Below are 19,187 nucleotides of genomic sequence, written 5' to 3'. Positions count from 1 at the left end.
GTATATATTTAAAGTATAAATTAAACTACACAATGCCTGTTATCGAATAGAGAAAAAAATATTAAGCTATACCTTAACAAAATAACAAAGTTATAAAGCTTTGAAATTCAGATTAGACAGAGAAAGACATACTGGCATGTGACGTCACACGCCAGTAGCGCCATACTTGTTGCATAGAGGAAAGCGTTTGAGAAGGACAGGTATATTGATTTTTCAAAAAAACACTATAATCCAATTTTCAACCGATATAAGTTCTCTTCGCTAAACACTGTATATACATCTATATTTTTCATAATAATATTAAAGATACCTACTTATGGCAAATTCAGGAGTTGTCAAATACCGTATTATCGTATCGATTTGAAACTTTGCAGTTATGCGTAGTTCTGATGACAACGCAATAATATGGTACCATCGAGCTGATCTGATGATGGAGCCAGGAGCTGGATAGTGGAACTCTTCAACGGCTACTTACTAGTAGGTACTTACTAAACCTTCGACTTTGGCTCATTAGATTCTTTTTTTGACAAGTCCCATACCGCTTAGGTAGGTAGGTACGTTACGCTTAGTAACGAGGGTTTAATGATAGAGCCAGGAGCTGGATAGTGGAACTCTTAAATTTTAAGGCTAACAAGTTAAAATAAAATATGTAGGTAAGTACCTACGTGGATTTCATTTGTAACAACCTCGATTGGTTGTACGCAGCGCACCTCATCGTTGCTCTGTCTAGACGGCCGAGTTTAGTGACTTAGTTCTTAGACTTTGACCTAGTACATACAATAGCAATTATTTGTATCTATTAAATACTTTGTCCTGCTTTTTGTTCCGAAATCACCAACCAGTTACTTACGAAAAAGTTTAGAAGTACATTAATGTATATGTAGAATTTTCAACCTTATTCATTGTTGAGTAGGTTTAAAATGGCCTAAGAGAAAAATAGCGTATTCAACCTTTCTATTCAATATGTCAAGACCTGAGTGTCGGGTGGTTGTAAAATGTTTTTTTTAAAACAGGTTTTTTAAAAAAGAAGGTTTTTTAAAACAGGTTGTGAAATGTTTTTTTTTAAATAGGTAAGTATTTAAAACGTTGCTGTATGATTGCGATTGTAAGTTTCAAATATTAAACGAGCAATGTTACAACAATATTACACAAGTAACTTATAGGTACATTAATCACGCTACTTTTCTGTAACAATCCACAAGTCATGCATGTCTGAAAAATAAAAAATCAAGCTGCGGTAGCTTACGTGGAAGTTTTTTAGACAACGTACATTAAACGCCAGAATATAACGTTGCAGTAACATCATCGTTATAATGTTTTTAAATGTTTCAATTTAAAGCTTAGGGCAACTTAACATGAATATGTAAAAAAAGTAACTTTGCAGCAAAGTTTTGCATATGTAAATTTCACTAACCATTTGGCGGTAGGTTACTGTAACTTTTAAATATAACATTATATTTCAAAGGTTGCGCATGATTGCGGTTGGAACTTTCAAAATATTTAACATGCAAAGTTACAACAATATTGCGCAAGTAACTTATAGGTACATTTGTCACGCTACTTTGCAAAAACATTGCTCAAGTAATGTTCGAAAACGTTACAATTTTAAGTTGTGGTAGCTTACGTGGAAGTTTTTTTTGGCACCGTACATTAAACGCCAGAATTTAGCGTTGCAGGAACATCATCGTTGTAACGTTTTTAAAAGGTTGCAATTTAAAGCTTAGGGCAACTTAACGTGAATAATGTAACAAAAGTAACTTTGCAGCAAAGTTGCATATGTAAATTTCACTAACCATTTGGCGGTAGGTTACTGTAAACTTTTAAATATAACATTATATTTCAAAGGTTGCTGCATTGATTGCGGTTGGAACTTTCAAAAAATTTAACATGCAAACTTACAACAATATTGCGCATGTAACTTATAGGTACATTTGTCACGCTACTTTGCAAAAACATTGCTCAAGTAATGTTCAAAAATGTTATAATTTTAAGTTGTTTAGCTTACTTGGAAGTTCCTTGGCAATGTTGATTAAACGACAGAATTGTTAAGCTGCAGAAACTTTACCGTTGTAACGTTTAAAATGTTTCATTTTAAAGCTTTAGACAACTTAACAGAAGTAATGTAGTAAAACTAACCTTGTAGCAAAGTTGCACATATATATTAAGGTAACTATGATGTGAAACGTTACAAAAAACGTTTTTATTATAACGTTACGCCTTGAAACATTGCAGTAAGATTGCCTTTGCAACTTTCAAATTGTTAAGCATGCAAAGTTACAATAACGTTTATAAAAATAACTTACAGTAAGTTTGATATGGCACTTTTAGGCAACATTTATTTTTGTAAAGTTTATTTGCAAGGTTGCTGCAAGATGCGGCAACATTGCATATGTGGCATTTCAAACTCCTTATAATGTATGTTTTGGCAACTTTCTGGCAAGGTTCGTGCAACGTTTGATAATGTGAGCTAGGATCACATGCAGCGATGTTTCGGTAAGGTTTGTGCTAGTGGACATGACACAAGAAACACAAAGAACACAAAAGGGACACAAGGAAGTAGGTAGGTACCTATACCTTTGGAAAATTAGCTAAATCGTAATACCTACGAGTATGTTCAAGTATACGAATACGGATTTGTAAGTAGTTACATAATTATAACAAAAAAACGAAGAAGATAAAGACGCGAAATAAGAAAAATCTAAACAAAAAGTCTCTTCATGAACCACGTAACTACGTCAATAACGTCTATTCCTCCCCATGTTCGTATAGCAGAAAATTACCCATTACTGTCTCGACCCCAATATGCAATAACGGTTATTCTACCCATAAAAAATACAATAGACCAACACAATTCAAATATGGTTACACATTCAAATATGAAGGTCCGAAATCAGGATAACAAAGTTAGTATACCCCTGGGCCTGTTCAGAGCGAGTGCTTCCTCGGAGCAAAATTACGTTAATTCCCGAGAGATGGCGCTGCTCATAGTTTCAAATTGGAATCCCATCCACCAATAAGAGCGCCTGAGAGTTTTTATTGGCTAACGGTCTTTCCATTCCGTTCTAAGTTAACGGTAAAATTTGCACACTTTTTTAAATGAAACAACGGAACTGTTTTAAATTGTGTGAACTTCTATAATAAAAACATAATAAATAACGCTAATAAATGTAGGTGTAGATATTTTTTAGTCCATTTGTGTTCGAAATATCGAGAAACGTGTATTACAATTTGACCGCTAATTCAAACATTAAATTAAACGGAGTAGTATAGAAGGTTAAGGCAGTTGTCTCACCGCCGGCGAGGAAACGATTGGCTATCGACTATTTTCTCGCTCAAGAAACGAACAAAAGATACAAGATCCTGTGTGAGTAAAAGAGACATATATATTAATAGTTAATCGCTGGTGGTTTACACTGCCGGCGAGAACTCGCTCTTACATCTTTTGTCGCAGCGACAAGAGCTATAAAACTCGCTGAGCTATAAAACTAGCTCAGCGATACTCGCTCAGCGCTGTTAGCTTGGCGGCCGCCCGGCTCGAGCGAGTGGAGCGAGTAATCGCCCGTCGTGCTCGAATACTCGCTTTTCACTGCTCGCCCACTCGTTTCTAGTTACTCGCTCTACTCGCTTCTCGCTCATCGTCGGCGGTGGGACAAGTGCCTTAAGTTAGTAGATTAAAGTTCCATTTGTCAATTCGGGTACCCGGCTCTAAAAATCAACTTCAATCACAAACAAATCTCATTCAAAAGCTCCCATTTCCTTGGCATTTTTCCTCAACGAAGCCCGTTATCTTTTACAGGGCAATTAATTAATGAGGCTTTAAGGCTCACAGGAGATTACGGAACGTATCAGTTTTCTTATTTAAGGCTCTGCTTACCGACTACGCTTTGTTACAGCCTAAATTGAACAAAGATATTTTGACTTTGACTACCGTTCACAATAAAAACCGGCCAAGAGCGTGTCGGACACGCCCAAAATAGGGTTCCGTAGCCATTACGAAAAAATTAAGTAATATTTTTCTAAGGATTTCTTATTTTATACGGAATCTTCCAAGTTTAGGTATATTTTATACCTTAGGCTGCTATTTACTCATAAACTCCTAATAATTCTCAAGCAAACTTAGCCGTTATAGTTTTCCTCGAAAGTTTGATATACTTACTACCATCCTGATTTTTTTCAAATTTTTCCACTCACCGGTTTAGATTTTAGAGGGGGGGACGCTCGATTTTTATGAAAATTTGCACTTTAAAGTTGAATATTTCGCAAACGAATCACTAAATCGAAAAATCGTCTTAGCAACCCCCTAATGGTTTTAAAATACCTATCCAACGATTCCCCACACTTTAGGGTTGGATGAGAAAAAAAATCACCCCCACTTTACGTCTATGGGAGGTACCCTAAAAAAAATATTTTTGAATTTTTAATTGTACCATTTTGTCGGCATAGTTTACTTATATATCCGTGCAAAATTACAGCTTTCTAGCATTGATAGTCCCTGAGCAAAGCCGCGGACGGACAGACAGACAGACAGACAGACATGGTGAAACTATAAGGGTTCCGTTTTTGCCATTTTGGCTCCGGAACCCTAAAAACGAACGTATCCTGTCTAATATTATAAATGCGAAAGTAACTCTGTTTATCTGTATGTCTATCTGTCTCTCTGTTTGCGTGTCTGTTTGAGATGCAATTAGATGAAGATAGTTTGATATTTTTTATCTCGGAAAATGAAATAGCCCCCTTAAGATCATGATAGAAGAATTTTTGACAAACAAAGGAATATAATCAAATAATATCAGCAAAAACTCATTTTTCCATCTTCCATCACCTATGTACTCGTAAGTACTACTACGTAGATGAAGTAGTCTGTGGAAACTTGCCCATCAATAGGTTCTACTAAATCACTTGGCGCCCGCAGTAGACTGACACTTGACACGGGCTCGGAGTTAAGATCGTCTCGTACTTTGATAATTTATGTGTTTGTAACAATGCCCGGTTCCTTGCAGTGTGATAATCATAATTAATGTAGCATCGCCTTTTAAGATGAGAAAATTCATAAAAAAACCGACCACGTGCGAGTCGAACTCGCGCACCGATGGTTCCGTTCAAATTTGTGAAGCTACTGTTCCACATGCTCGTTACTATGCCACTAATGAGCATGTTCATGGACTGTTTACATTTGCTAGCAATAAGCATGCTAGTTTTGAGTATGCTCCTAATCCCTATCCTGTTTTTTCATAATGGGATCATTGCCAAAATAAACAAATTTATTATTATTATTATTATTATAAGCATGCTCAAAACAAACAAGCTAGTAGGTAGCATTTGCCCGATAGTAGCATGCTCTCGTGCTACTAACGAGCATGTCTAACAGTGGCTTAAGTCAACGTTAATTTGCCTATATACGTCCCTCTGCTGCGCACAGGGCTCCTCTCAGAACGGGAGGGCTTGGGCCGTAGTTCCCACGGGATTTATGCGAGGACTTCGCAGGTTTGGTCATGTCACGATGTTTTTCTTGACCGTAAAGACTCAGAGGACCCCGGACCTAAAGTATGGAAAATGTGGTTTCAGTTAAATCCTGAGATTTTGATATGATAAAGATTTCAAAGTCCTAAACAAAAGTATATAACTAAACTCTGAAAGGGACTCTGAAACAGAGGTAGTAACCCTTAGAGACTTTTATTCAAGACTTTGAAATCTATGACGTATCAAAATCTCAGGATATTTAACTGGAATCACAGTTTCCAATCTTTAGGTCCGGGCTCCTTTGATTTTGTTACTGCTTCAAGGAGTAGCAACCCTGTGTTTGTTATTACTCTGCTCGAAAGGACTTAAGTCAAACCACTCGACTCCCCCAGCCACTTAGTAGATATATAATTTATAACTTGTGTGTTTTGGTCCGTAATCTAAAAGCTATAACGCGGGAATCTTACCATATAAATATTTTCGCTTACAAAACAAAGCGAAAGCGAAGCGATTCAATGGTGCGTGCGAAGTTCCCAATCCGCACTGGGCCCGCGTGGGAACTATGGCCCAAGCCCTCTTGTTCTGAGAGGAGGCCTGTGCCCAGCAGTGGGACGTATATAGGCTGGGATGGTGGTGGTTACAAAACAAAACCCAACAAATAATCGAAATATTGTCTTTCCCAGTACGAGTATAGCGATATTGGTTCCGCCTCAGAATTATTTACTGCTATCAACTGAAGTTCGGAAATAAATTCTCCAATGATACCGATCTTTCCATTACGACTGATTCAGATCGGGGGCTGATTTCTACTTGATATTTTTAGACAGGTAATGTGTTTGTAATTATAAGCTTTGCCTTAGCAACAGTTTAAAAAAAACTGTGTTTTTCTTGACTTATAATAATAATAATAATAGCCTTTATTTAACAATCTTACTTACAATACAGTTATAGTAATCTTATTTAATTATTTGACACCGGTAGGTCCGTGAAGATTGTCTTGCTGTCCAGCATAGGCCTCCCTAGAGTTCGCCATGAGATGCGCATAGGTTCTGCGCTTGTTGTCTATTCCAAGTTAATCCTGCTATTTTTTTAATATCGTCTTCCCATCTACGACGTTGTCTCCCTTTCCTTCTTTTGTAATGTCTCGGGCACCACTCTGTTATGTCCTTCGACCATTTATCCTTTAATTACTCCAAATCATATGTCCTGCCCACCTCCATTTTAGTTTTTTAAATAATTTGTTTTAGTTATAGGTTTTATATTTATTTTATGTAAGTTTTTTAAGTAAGAAAGAAAGAAAATACATTTATTCACAACACAAGACACAACAACAGTATTAAGTACAAATAGACAACACGTGGGAAAGTAGGTATGTGTCATTGCGGTTGTGAATCGGACACTGGCTCAGCATAATGCTGAAGCGTTAATAATAAACACCCGAGCGCTGATAAGTCCAAGATAAATATTTTTCATTTAATGCTTATTATCTATTTTATTAATAATAACCTACCTAATAATATTTAATTATTCTTGATTGTCAATAAATTGTTCCTACACTATGTATTTCAGATTAACGTAAGCTACATTTTACCCCGGGAAAATTGAAAATCCGGCGGTAAAGTTACGGGCGGCGACTGGTTAAAAATATACAGCTTTACCTTTCCTTATTTGACAAGTACCTAATAGGCCGGCCTTCCCAACCTACTTCTTAAAGAACTCCGTAACCCGACTTGATTTACTTAAGCCTGAGGGATGGTCCGACACATGTTCCTCCCATCCCGTTGGACATCTTTTGGGAAAATCAATCCCAACAAATACGTGCTGGAAAAACGTGCCTAATCTTGATTGAGATGCCTTTAAAATGTAGTGAAATTTTATAAACAGCCAAGACTAGTTTAAATTCCAAGCAAGCATGTGCGTTAGGACGGCAAAACCGTATACCGCAGGGCAGGTTTGCAGGTGGTAGGACCTTGTGCAAGGTCCGCCCGGATTGCTACCACCATCTTGCTCGCTAACCCTGTCGTGAAGCAGCAGTGCTTGCACTGTTGTGTTTCGGCGTGGCGAGTAAAACAGCCGGTGAAATTACTGGCTCTTGAGGTATCCCATCTTAGGCCTCTAGGTTGGCAACGCATCTGCAATACCCCTGGTGTTGCAGATGTTTATGGGCGGTGGTGATCTCTTAGCATCAGGAGACCCAATTGCTCGTTTGCCATCCAGTCGAATAATAAAAAACCGCACAAATGGTTTTTGGACCAGCCGTTTACGCATGCAGGTCGCTTCATGTAGCCGGGCCTTAATATTACTTATAGATAACTAAACGTTACTCGCAACTCCGTTCGAGTAGAATTTGTTTATCGCTATCTTGCGGGAACTAAGATATTTTCCGGGATAAAAACTATTCTGTCTCTCTCCGGGACTAAACTATCTGTATATCGATATTCATCTAAATCGGTTGAATGGTTTAGACGTGATAAACAAACAAACAAACTTATAAACTTTCGCATTTATAATATTAGTGGATGTGTAAAATCACCACCAAAAATGAAACCTAAAATATCTAAAAGTATGGCCATCGGACCGCTACAAATAATATACTAATACACACTATTAACTACATAAGACCATGTTTATTTTGTGAATTTAAATACATTAAAATCAGTACGTTAACATTTACGGGTGCGTATCGTGGTTGCCAGAATAACAATAACAACGCTATTATAGAACACAAATTAACTCTAAAAGCCACTTACTTACGAGTAATGGCTGTATATTTTCCAAGCAAAGAAACTACTTAGCACTGAAACTTCAAGCCTTTCAGAGATGAATCGGCAAGAAACTTTAATGTTGAGCTATGGTCACATTGAAGGCCTCTAAGTGGTGGCACTTATTTTTCAACCACCTTCAAAAATAGGAGGAGGTTCTATGTTCCACTGTTAGTATGTTTTTTTAGGGTTCCGTAGCCAAAATGGGAAAACGGAACCCTTATAGTTTCGACATGTCTGTCTGTCCGTCCGCGGCTTTGCTCAGGGACTATCAATGCTAGAAGGTTGCAATTATGCACGAATATATATGTAAACTATGCCGACAAAAAGGTACAATAAAAAAAATCAAAAATATTTTTTCCTTCCATAGACTAAAGTGGGGGGTGATTTTTTTCCCCATCCAACCTTAGTGTGGGGTACCGTTGGATTGGTATTTTAAAACCATTAGGGGGTTGCTAAAACGATTTTTCGATTCAGTGGTATGTTTGCAAAATATTCAACTTTAAAGTGCAAATTTTCATTCAAACCGAGCGTCCCCCTCCCAACCCCCACCCCACCCATCTAAAATCTAAACCGGTGGGTGGAAAAATTAGAAAAAATTCAAGATGATAGTAAGTAAGTATATGAAACTTACAAGGAAATCTATAACAGTTAAGTTTTCTTGAGAATTATTAGTAGTTTAAGAGTAAATAGCAGCCTAAGGTATAATATCTACCTAAACTTGGAATATTCCGTACAAAATACGAAATCCTTCAAAAAATATTACTTTATTTTTTCGTAATGGCTACGGAACCCTATTTCGGGCGTTTCCCACACGCTCTTGGCCGGGTTTTGATACAAAACAATACAACGACTCTTTATTGAGCACCACAATAGTAAACGATATACAGAACAGTACACCGAGAGAAAATTACATGGTAACCAATAGGCGACCTTATCACTTCGGAGCGATCTCTTCCGGGGAATCTTTTTCAAAAGAAAGAAATTAGGACGCGATATCCGTATGTGGTTTTTGGATCTTGATGTACGATAGTATAATCGATTTCTCCGTCAATTGTGTGTTTTTAAAAGTCGCTGAATCAATGTCGTTCTATTTGAAAGTATGATTTTTGTTTTAATACGGTATTTGACAACTCCTGATTTTGCCATATCTTAATATTATTATGAAAATAGAGATATACAGATAGTGTTAAGCGAAGATAAAAAAATCAGTTGAAAATTGGATTTATAGTGATTTTTTGAAAAATCAATATACCTGTCTCTTTCTCAAACGCTTTTATCTATGCAGTAAGTATGGCGGTACTGGCGTGGACGTCACATGCCAGTATGTCTTTCTCTGTCTAATCTTGAATTTCAAACCTTTATAACTTTGTTATTTGTAAAGGTAGCTTAAAAATTGTTTTTCTATTCGATAACCGGCATTGTGGTGTTTTAATTTATAAAACATATTACAAAATAGTCAAATACCGTATTATTAGCTATCTTAAACGCCGGTACAGCCTACCAAGTTTATTTACTCAATTCGTTTTTCTTTCTTTCCTGTTTCTTCTGAGGCCATGCCAGCCAGTATAGCTTTAGCCTAAGCCTTTAAATCTAGGTCAAGCGGAGGGCAGACCAATCCGTCAAGACGTCAATCTCATCACGGAACTGATTCAGCGCGGGTTCGAGCTTCACGGTTCATTTGGAGATTATTTTGCGGACCCAGCTTTTGTTTTGTAATAACAATTACTATTTTTATGTACTTAATTGGGGAATTAATTTTTGTTTTATTTAAGTATTTATTTATCATTATTTTATATTATATTATTGGTATGATTTGTAATTTTATACAATTTGACATTGTTTAGTTTAATTTTGTAATATTTAATTGGTATAATAATTTATCATGATAATGTAGGTAATTTGTGTGATTTCATTTGAATGATCATAAATTATAAATCATTTATAATCATAAATCAATGAGGCATAGGTATGCTCTATTTTCTTCTGTGTATATTTATGGATACTACAGCTTTTACTCGGGTACGGCTCGATAAATGCTGTCATATTTTAAACGACCAGATAGCCCAAATAGCCAAATAGAAGTCCCAGGTTCAATCCCCAGTCAGGGTAGATGTTTGTATGAAGAATGCGTTTTCTAACACTAAAAACAACTGAACTAGAAACTATCTTGCGATAGAAAATCGCCTACACTGTAGTATATTTTTTCCAACAGTATCTGCATTAACTTTTTTTTAAATACATTCAGGGGGTAGCTCCCGTTTGCTTTTCCGTAGCTTGTTAAAAATATTCATACACATGGCAAAGCAATGTCTTCTATATAAAGCTGTCCTAGGAGTACAAACATGGACCAATCTTTCAGGATTCCGTTTAATTTGAAACGTTTCCTGAAGTATTAAACAAATACATATGTATTTTTACAAAAATACAAATTTCAAAGATATATAGGCAAGGAAGAGGCAGGATGCGAAGTTTTTTAAAGAGGCTTACATGACTTATATGGGGCAGCGCTACATTCGGCACGTATACATTTTTTCTGTGCTATAAATACTTTATTAAAATTTGTACAGTTTCCCCATAGAATTAGACCATATCTCAATCTGCACAATCTGAATTCCACACAATAGTATTTCACCACATTCGCCATTGTGCACATTCGTTATTTGTGTATAGTAGCGATTCTTCCTGTGTTCTTCAGTGTTCTGTAAATGCCAATAATCAAAATGCCATACTTGGGAAACGTTAGTCCGCAACATTCAAAAAGTCTTTCAACCGCCTGTTTCTTAACATATTCTAATTCGTTGAACACATTCCCTGCCTAGCCATAATACACACACCTCCCCGCTTTTCATCTCGGCGAGAGAAGGCTGAAGCGAGTGAATAGTTTTGGAGTTTAAAAGTACATTCATTTCCTCTTTGGATAAACGTTTCGGTCAGACACAATATGTGAGGACTATTATCCCTTTCAGCCAGGTCATTTAGTGTTACTTCCAAATATCCTGCTTTGCCAGAGCGCTTGCGATGTATTCGTGCATGACACGAATTACAGAAACTTTATTCTGCTCTGAAACGAAAAAGATGTTTCTCTTTCTTTGTGGAAATTGGAAAGAAGTAGGTACATAATTTTTTTCTGTACTTTTTTGTAATGATTTATTGTTATGTTTTCTATTTCTGTTTTAATCTTCCAGTCAATAAAATTCCCCAAGTGATTTATTATATTCGCTGTACCACGTTTACTCAGTCTTCCGGTTGATAAAAACATATCAAGTGACAAGTCTAAGTTAGAATCAAAGGCATTATGTTTTTCGTGCAAGTGTGGATCATTCAGTAATATCGAGTTAAAATGTTCTATCTTACTGTTATATATTGGTTTTCCAAGTTCGTAGGTTGAACAAACTACGATTATATTCGTGTGCGTGTTTATATCTATGTTTGAATATATGTAGGTACAGTCACCAGCATTAATGTCTGCCTCAGCGGAGCGTGCAAAATTATCTGACACGTCCTTCCGGCCCCAGAAATAGAGTCGTATCAGATGTTTATGCACGCTTGTTGTGTCAGATATTGGTGCTAATGACTGTAAGTACCTAAATATGTATCAATAAATTTGTTTATCTGTTACCTAGTATCCATAACACAAGCTTTGCTTAGTCAATTGGTATAAAGCCCCGTGGTGTTTGATATGGCGATATTGGCCAAGATCCAGATATCGACATTCTAAATTTCATCCAATTAATTTGTTTTAGCGTATAAGGTACTACTAGTATATAATTATTAGAATTGTAAGAAATTCAAGCCGGCACGTACGGTCAAGGAGTTTAATTCATTGGCCACCATGGAACCATTTCACAGTAAACGTCATAGTGAAATCGCATTAATTAACAAGGAAAGTCGTAATGACTTTTCCTTCGAAAAGGTTCCATTAAATTCCTTGACTTCCTGACCCACCGTAGAACGTTTTCACTGTAAGTGTCAAGCAGTGCGATGTCCCTACGACTTTTTCTACAAAAAAGGTTTTACAGTGGGTAACGATTCAGTTGGTACGAGTGTTACGTAGAACAAGTTGAATCATGACCCAGGGTGGAACCTTTTAATAATCAATTTCACTATGATTTCATTGACAAAAGTATGAGATGTCAACATGACATTAGTAGCCTGGATCATTATTCAATTTGTTCGTCTGTACTTGGCTGCTTTTTAAATACCTATCCTTTTCGTCAAACAGATAATTTCAACTTCTAGGTAGGTACTTTACTTACTGCGAAATAATCAAGGATCACCAAAAATTTTCAATCAAGCCTTGGTGGCCTATGGACTCTAAAGCAGAGGGTCGTGGGCTCAAACCCGGGTTCACATCTCAAAATGTTTCGAAATGTATATGCCAAATTACATTCGAAATTTACTACGAGTTCTACGTTGGAGGAAACCTGCACTAATCTGCAAAGCAATTCAATGGTGTGTGTGAAGTTCCCAATCCGCACTGGGCCCGCGTGGGAACTACGGCCCAAGCCCTGTCAATCTGAGAGGAGGCGGCCCAGCTGTGGGACGTATTAGGCTGGGATGATGATGACACAAAGTATTACGTATCTTATTGATTGCTAATGGTATATAAAAGGTTAATGGGTAGGCCAGCAGTGGATGCCTGTGATGATGATGATGATGATGATGAAGGTATGGAACCCTACAATTCGCACCTTTAGGACGAAAACGCCACATCTCAAAAAAATCGATTTTTGAGTTATGATCATAAAAAGACTTTATACGGTCATATCTATCGTTCCATAAAAAATAAAACGCCACATTCAGGCTGGAACGGGACAAAGCTGCAATATCGGTCTCTTTCTTGCGCGGGGAATTTCGTACTCATGTCGGTGCAGGAGGGGCGCATTCAGTGTTCTGTTGAAGTAGCTGTGAGATAGACGCTACGCGGACAAAACAGTGGTGACGCAAAGCCGATTGAGTCGTTTTCATTCTGATTGAAACGGTAAGTTCACTTTGATTTTCAATATAAAACTGACTTATTCATTATTGTGACCATTTATTTCCATTGTAACATATAATTTGATGACTTATTTAGATTTATGTCATTTTAATATTGAAATGCTCAATCACTTTAAAGACTTATTTTTGATTATGTCATTTCATTATTAAATAAAAACTTACATCTTGCTCACTATTGTGACTGATTAAGAATTTCGTCATTACTTTATTTATTTAATTCTCATTGTTTGTGCCTGATTGGTTAATGAGTCTGTCATTTATTTGTTTGTAGGTAAAAACAGAAGTCGATTTTGTAAATGTGTTGATTTATTATTACTTCTCTAAGTAAAAAACAAACATTATTTTAAAGAAGAGTCACTTTGATTATAAATTATGAAAAGAAGAAAAGATATAATAATGGCCAATGCTTTAAAAAAAATAAAGCAACGGACAGAAAGTTTCAAGAAAAAAAACAGGAGGTAATTATTGTTTTAGTTATTATTCATAGCTACTAAACCAACGCATTGTGATATGCCCCTTGTTTTTATTGTAAATTTAAACTACTAAAGATAGATGATAGATGGTTTCTTCTATGATGGTGTTTTTTTACGCATAAAGAATTAACTGTTTATTTTTCTTCAGAAGACATTGGACACCAAAATGAAAGAGAATCTTTCGCCAAACTCCTCGCTTATTGATAGTTCACCAAGCAGAGTAACTAACCGTAACATTTTTTGTGGCATTAATGATACTGAAATAGCAAGTACAAACATACAACAAGAGATGGATCCTAGTAATTTATCAGTGTTAAACCAGACTTCAACCGTAAGTTAACTTTGTTTACATATTTTTTAGTCTATGTGCCAAAAATGTACAGTTTAGTTACACTATTTTGTTTCCTTTTAGGAATCACCAGTCAGGGATAGGATGGAAAATTTATCTCCAAATTCTATCATTGAAAATTCGCCAAATGCTGAGATTTATAGTTGCTATTATTCTAAATCCGAGCAACAAATCACGCATACTTCAGAAAACAACGAAATGGACACTTCATAATCTTCAATTATTCAACCCACGATTGCCAGAAGACCGAGTCATGAAAAAAGTTGTACCTTCTTCTGGTAGCAGTACATCATCCTCCCGTTCGAGTTCCAGTTCCAGTTCTGACAGCTCAAGTTCATCTTCGAGTGATACTGAAGCAGAATCTAAGGAAGCAAATGTCACCCAGAACGTTGCAGATGATGCTAGCACCCATCAATTCGATAAAAGAAGGGGCAGTAGAAAACAGGTTAATTATATTATATCACCTATTAATACTTTCGAAAGTGACCCTGACTTGAATGATGATGATCCACCATTTCAAGACCTGAGCTCAAGATCAACTCAACCTAGAAGCTCCTCTTCTTCGAAGGACGCCTGTATACCTGAGACAAGTAATGCTAATGTATTGATCCCTGCCTCTAGGAAGACTAGAAAACGGCAACGTAATCCAGCTACGTGGAAGCAGAATATTACGAAGGCATTGCGAAACACTGGAAAACTTTATACATTTATGTCAAAATCTAGAAAAGAAGTTCCTGCCCGTAGAATGAGAAATCCTTGTACTTGTAGATTAAAATGTTTTGATCAAATAGATGAAGCCCGAAGAACTGAGATTTTTGAATCTTTTTGGAACCTTGGATCTGTAGAACTTCGAAGAATCTTCATTAAAAGTTGCATGATGGAACCAAAATATAAATATTCTAATGCTCAAAAACCTAGATCAGCGAATATTGCGTTCTACTTTACCATCAATAATAAAAAAAATCGTGTTTGTAAAACGTATTTCATAAATACTTTAGATATAACAGATAGACAAATAAGGACAATAAGAAATAAGAGCAATGACATTGGGATCGTAGCTGAAGATCTAAGAGGTAAGCATACCAATAGAAAAAAAATTGATGAAATGATCGTGAAAGACATTGAAGACCATATAAACGGAATACCAAGGATCGAGTCACATTATTTAAGGGCATCTACATCTAGTTCATTGAAGGTGGCAAAACTGTAAAACAACTCTGGAGAGATTTCACAGAAGACAGAGATCCTAATAAACCCAAAGTTGATTACTGGTTATAAACAACTTCAACATTGGTTTCTTTCAGCCAAAAAAAGATCGTTGTGATTTGTGTTCAGAGTACGAAATGGCTACTATGCAACATAAAGAAGAACTGAAGGAAAAATACGATACTCATTTGAAGGAAAAGAATCTAAGTCGTTTAGAAAAACAGAAAGACCGCGAAAGTATTGGTCAAGGTAATGTTTGCACCGTGTACGACTTACAAGCAGTCATGCAATGTCCCGTGGGAGAGTCAAGCTCTTTTTATTACATATCAAAGCTCAACTGCCTTAATTTTACCATTTCTGAATTAGCTCGTACATCTAAAAAAAACACAAATAAAGAGCAAAATGAAAATATAGTTCAACAAAATCCGGAAGAAGATACAACAGCTGAAGGAAAAACGGTAGGCGCCTACGGAGATGTATTTAATTACTTTTGGGATGAGACACAGGGCAAAAGAGGGGCAAACGAAATAGGATCCTGCATACTTGATTATTTGGGAAAACTAAGTGAGAAATTTCCGGATACTCAACTTAACATAGTATTTTATTCGGATAATTGCTGTGGGCAAAACAAGAATAAGTTTATTGCGTGTCTGTACTCTTATGCTATTTCCCACTTTCCAAATATAGCAAGTATCACCCACAAGTTTTTAATACGTGGTCACACCCAGAACGAGGGTGATAACGTACACAGCTTAATAGAAAAAGAGATAAAAAGAAACCTGAAATCTGGACCGATATACACATCTCATCAATATGTGACGTTGATAAAAACTGCTAAAAAAACCGGCAATCCTTTCAAAGTCCTGGAGTTAACTTATGATTTCTTTGAAGATTTAAAATCATTGCAGGATCAGTGGGGGTACAATTTTAATGAAGATGATGAGCGCAAACCTGTCTCCTGGAACGATATAAAAGTGTTACAGTTCTTAAAGGATGAACCTTTTGTATTTTTCTACAAAAGCTCCTACGCTCAAGAAGAGTTTATGCGTGTTAGCATGAGAAATAAAAGGAGAAAAATGCCAAGCTTGGAAGAGGTGTCAATTCGTAAAGCATTTACAAACAAAATTCCACTAGGTGTGAACAAAAAGAAAGGCCTAGCTGAATTGTTGCGGAAGAATTTGATACCTCCTTTTTATATGGATTATTATAAATCTCTTATAGAAGACTGAATAAAGAAAAGTAAATAAATATAGGATAGAAAAAATCTTATGAAAGATCTCCTTAATAATTTTAAACATTGATTTGTTGTGCAATTTTTGATTGTTTATTTTTTATTGTTGTGTAGTTAGAGAATATATAAAAAAGTTTAATTACGTTAAAAAATTATAAGCCTACCAAAACGTTCCTAATGAACGAAGATCTCAGTCTATTATAAAACTTACATCATGTTAAACTACTAAATACATAACAAACATTGGACCAAAAACAGAGTTTATATTTAATTAAGTATTAAGTAGTTACTTGGCAGTTTAACAAGGTGTAACTGACTATTTTAAATGTAACCTCCGATTAATGTTCTATAAGCACAATCATGATTGAACTTATTACCATAATTTCAATATTGTTTTCTTTGTAAACTGATTTATTAAGTCATATTATTGTTCATGAAAAATCTAGTAAGATTTAAGGAAAATAGAGCCTCAATCACGAAAATGTCAACAGCTTACATTATCTTATAAATATAAAAAGGGCATAACTCTTAAATGGACAAACATTAACATATGTTTTTCAGTCGAATAAAGACTTAAACCCTAAATAGCCTTATTTCTGTTTTAATTTTCGGTAAAATAATGACTTATTAGATAGAAACCTTTATTTACCCTAATATTACTCACAATTTTTTTCGTTTTATTCAACTGATCTATAGCTGAATTAATCCTTTAAAATTTTACGTTCAAATTTTAGCTCTCATTTCATTAGTTAAAAAAATAACCACGACGAAGTACAACGGTGCCACAATCTCCATTCTTTGCTTTCATTTTCCCAAAAAGTTGCTTTTTTGAGATGAGTCGTTTTCGTCCTAAGGGTGCGATATATAATCATCCAAAACAATGTGGAAGTACCCGTATAAAACAGTGTTTTAAATTAAACAGCAAATAATCGTTTATTGGAAAAGCTCCGAAAACTGTTTTGAGGTACTTTACAAACTGTTTCAAAACTAATTTGAACGTTTCGGTCACGGAAAAGAACACTCGGATGATGTTTAGATAAACCACACAATGATCTTCATTGTCACTACTAGTAAGGTTACCAAAAACAACTACAAAGAGACGTAGGTGTAAGTTTTTTTATAAAATTATAACACTTGTTTTTTTGATTGCACAACTCGCCGGCGCCCAATATCATTTCTTTGTTTTCGACGTCGACCTGGGCTAAGGGTGATGGAGCTAATGGAGCTCAGCAATAGGTTTAAGGAGCAACAGGGTCCTCCGCCAGCAGCTTTCTCGCGCAAAGAATCTCAATCGCAGTTCAACAATTATCTGCCTGCGTGATGGCATATGCAAGGGCCCAGTCTCTTTTTAGTTTAAAGTTTTAGTTTTAGTATTTTAATTTAATAGTTGGTTGAACTTGGTTTTATTACTACCATCCTGAAATTTTTAAATTTGTCCGCCCAACAAATTTAGATTTGTGGTCTAAACATTAATCAAATGGGTCTCTTTCTTTGCCTCTCATTTTGATACATACTGTATATTCATATATTCATAAAGCATTATTTGAAAAAAAATTATGCATTAAAAACAACACGATAATAGTGACATTACCTTTGCATTTAAATAAATCATGAGTAATTTCCATCTAGAATAATGCACTAACTGGGATAACAAATAATTTAAAAAGGCACCTATGTATTAAAAAGCTGCTTGTTCCAAATTTAATTTTATTGAACCCAGATAGCTCCAGATAATTATGCAAAGATCGTATCAAATACGGTCAATCTTAACCGTCTTTTCATATCTGGGGTCTATAAAGTCGGGTAACTACCGCACTTAGGTTGTAACAAAGCTTTCAGCTACAAGAGGGGTACCTAACGGTGTAATCTTCCAAATACTTCCAATACTGAGCATACAGAAGTACCTACCTACTCAACCCTCGCTGCGTGAGTTCGTCTTACACTTAGCCCGTGTTATTAAATTAAGTTCAATTATTCAATTCAGACAATATCCATTTCGTTAATTCTCGTTTCGTCTTCGTTTCCGTAAATAATTTTCGCATCAAATACAATGACTTTTTTCTATATCACAATAGTAGGCGATACAGAAAACTGGTACAGTCAAGTGCAAAAATAAGTATCTATTCGAACCACTCAAAAATATGTTACTACGGCCTTATTGCGTCGCAATAAGAGTCTGTGGTACTTATTTTTGAAACTTTGAATAAATTCATATTTTACACTTGACTGTACCTACACATTTACCAGGTTGGTCATGTGATAGTCGTTTTAGTTAAGTTAATAATTATTGAAATGAATCTACCTTTATCTGTTGTAAATAATACAAATTAGAAGCTTGACTGAGATGCTACTAACTTACCTAAGAATCAGCTTGAACGCCTTTGGTAACTTTTGTAAGGACCTGTCTTTTTTCATAAATTTTATGTTTATTCAAACTAGAACCGCCGCGACCGACTGCGATGGTCTCTGGAGACGGAGCGACTGAAAGCTGGCCTACTCACAAGGAAAGACCTGTTGCGCGACTTTCAAGACGCCACCGAAAAGGTAAATAATACGGTATTTGACAACTCCTGATTTTGCCATATCTTAATATTATTATGAAAATATAGATATACAGATAGTGTTTAGCGAAGAGAAAATTTTAATAGGTTGAAAATTGGATTTATAGTGATTTTTTGAAAAATCTATATACCTGTCTCTTTCTC

General features: G+C 35.7%; 2 protein-coding genes across 5 annotated transcripts in view; both read left to right on the top strand.

The window, feature by feature from the left end:
• LOC141428987 (cilia- and flagella-associated protein 184-like) overlaps positions 1–19,187 on the top strand; it is a 35,637-nt gene that overhangs the window by 12,464 nt on the left and 3,986 nt on the right. For both annotated transcript variants that reach the window (XM_074089109.1, XM_074089107.1), the window contains exon 8: positions 18,922–19,026. In XM_074089109.1, coding sequence (XP_073945210.1) covers positions 18,922–19,026 — 105 coding nt within the window. The remainder of the gene's footprint in view (positions 1–18,921; positions 19,027–19,187) is intronic.
• On the top strand, positions 12,994–16,758 carry LOC141428619 (uncharacterized). 3 transcript variants are annotated; one of them, XR_012451451.1, is made up of 5 exons: positions 12,994–13,206; positions 13,495–13,681; positions 13,845–14,027; positions 14,109–15,365; positions 15,501–16,758. XR_012451451.1 is itself a non-coding variant. In XM_074088622.1 (4 exons), exon 4 carries the CDS (start codon positions 15,389–15,391, stop codon positions 16,478–16,480), a length of 1,092 nt encoding a protein of 363 aa, XP_073944723.1. In that variant the 5' UTR covers positions 12,994–13,160; positions 13,573–13,681; positions 13,845–14,027; positions 14,109–15,388; the 3' UTR covers positions 16,481–16,758. The 3 variants fall into 3 exon arrangements, 2 of the variants coding, with proteins under 2 accessions (XP_073944723.1, XP_073944722.1); XM_074088622.1 differs by having other exon boundaries at positions 12,994–13,160; positions 13,573–13,681; positions 14,109–16,758; XM_074088621.1 differs by having other exon boundaries at positions 14,109–16,758.

This window comes from Choristoneura fumiferana, chromosome 6 (genome assembly GCF_025370935.1).
Source record: "Choristoneura fumiferana chromosome 6, NRCan_CFum_1, whole genome shotgun sequence".
NCBI lineage: Eukaryota > Metazoa > Arthropoda > Insecta > Lepidoptera > Tortricidae > Choristoneura > Choristoneura fumiferana.
The sequence above is the reverse complement of the archived record's forward strand: the minus strand, read 5'-3'. Positions and strand labels throughout refer to the sequence as shown.

Coding starts and splice junctions, on each gene's coding strand:
- LOC141428619 (XM_074088622.1), top strand. CDS start 15,389: ATGGCTACTATGCAACATAAAGAAGAACTGAAGGAAAAATACGATACT.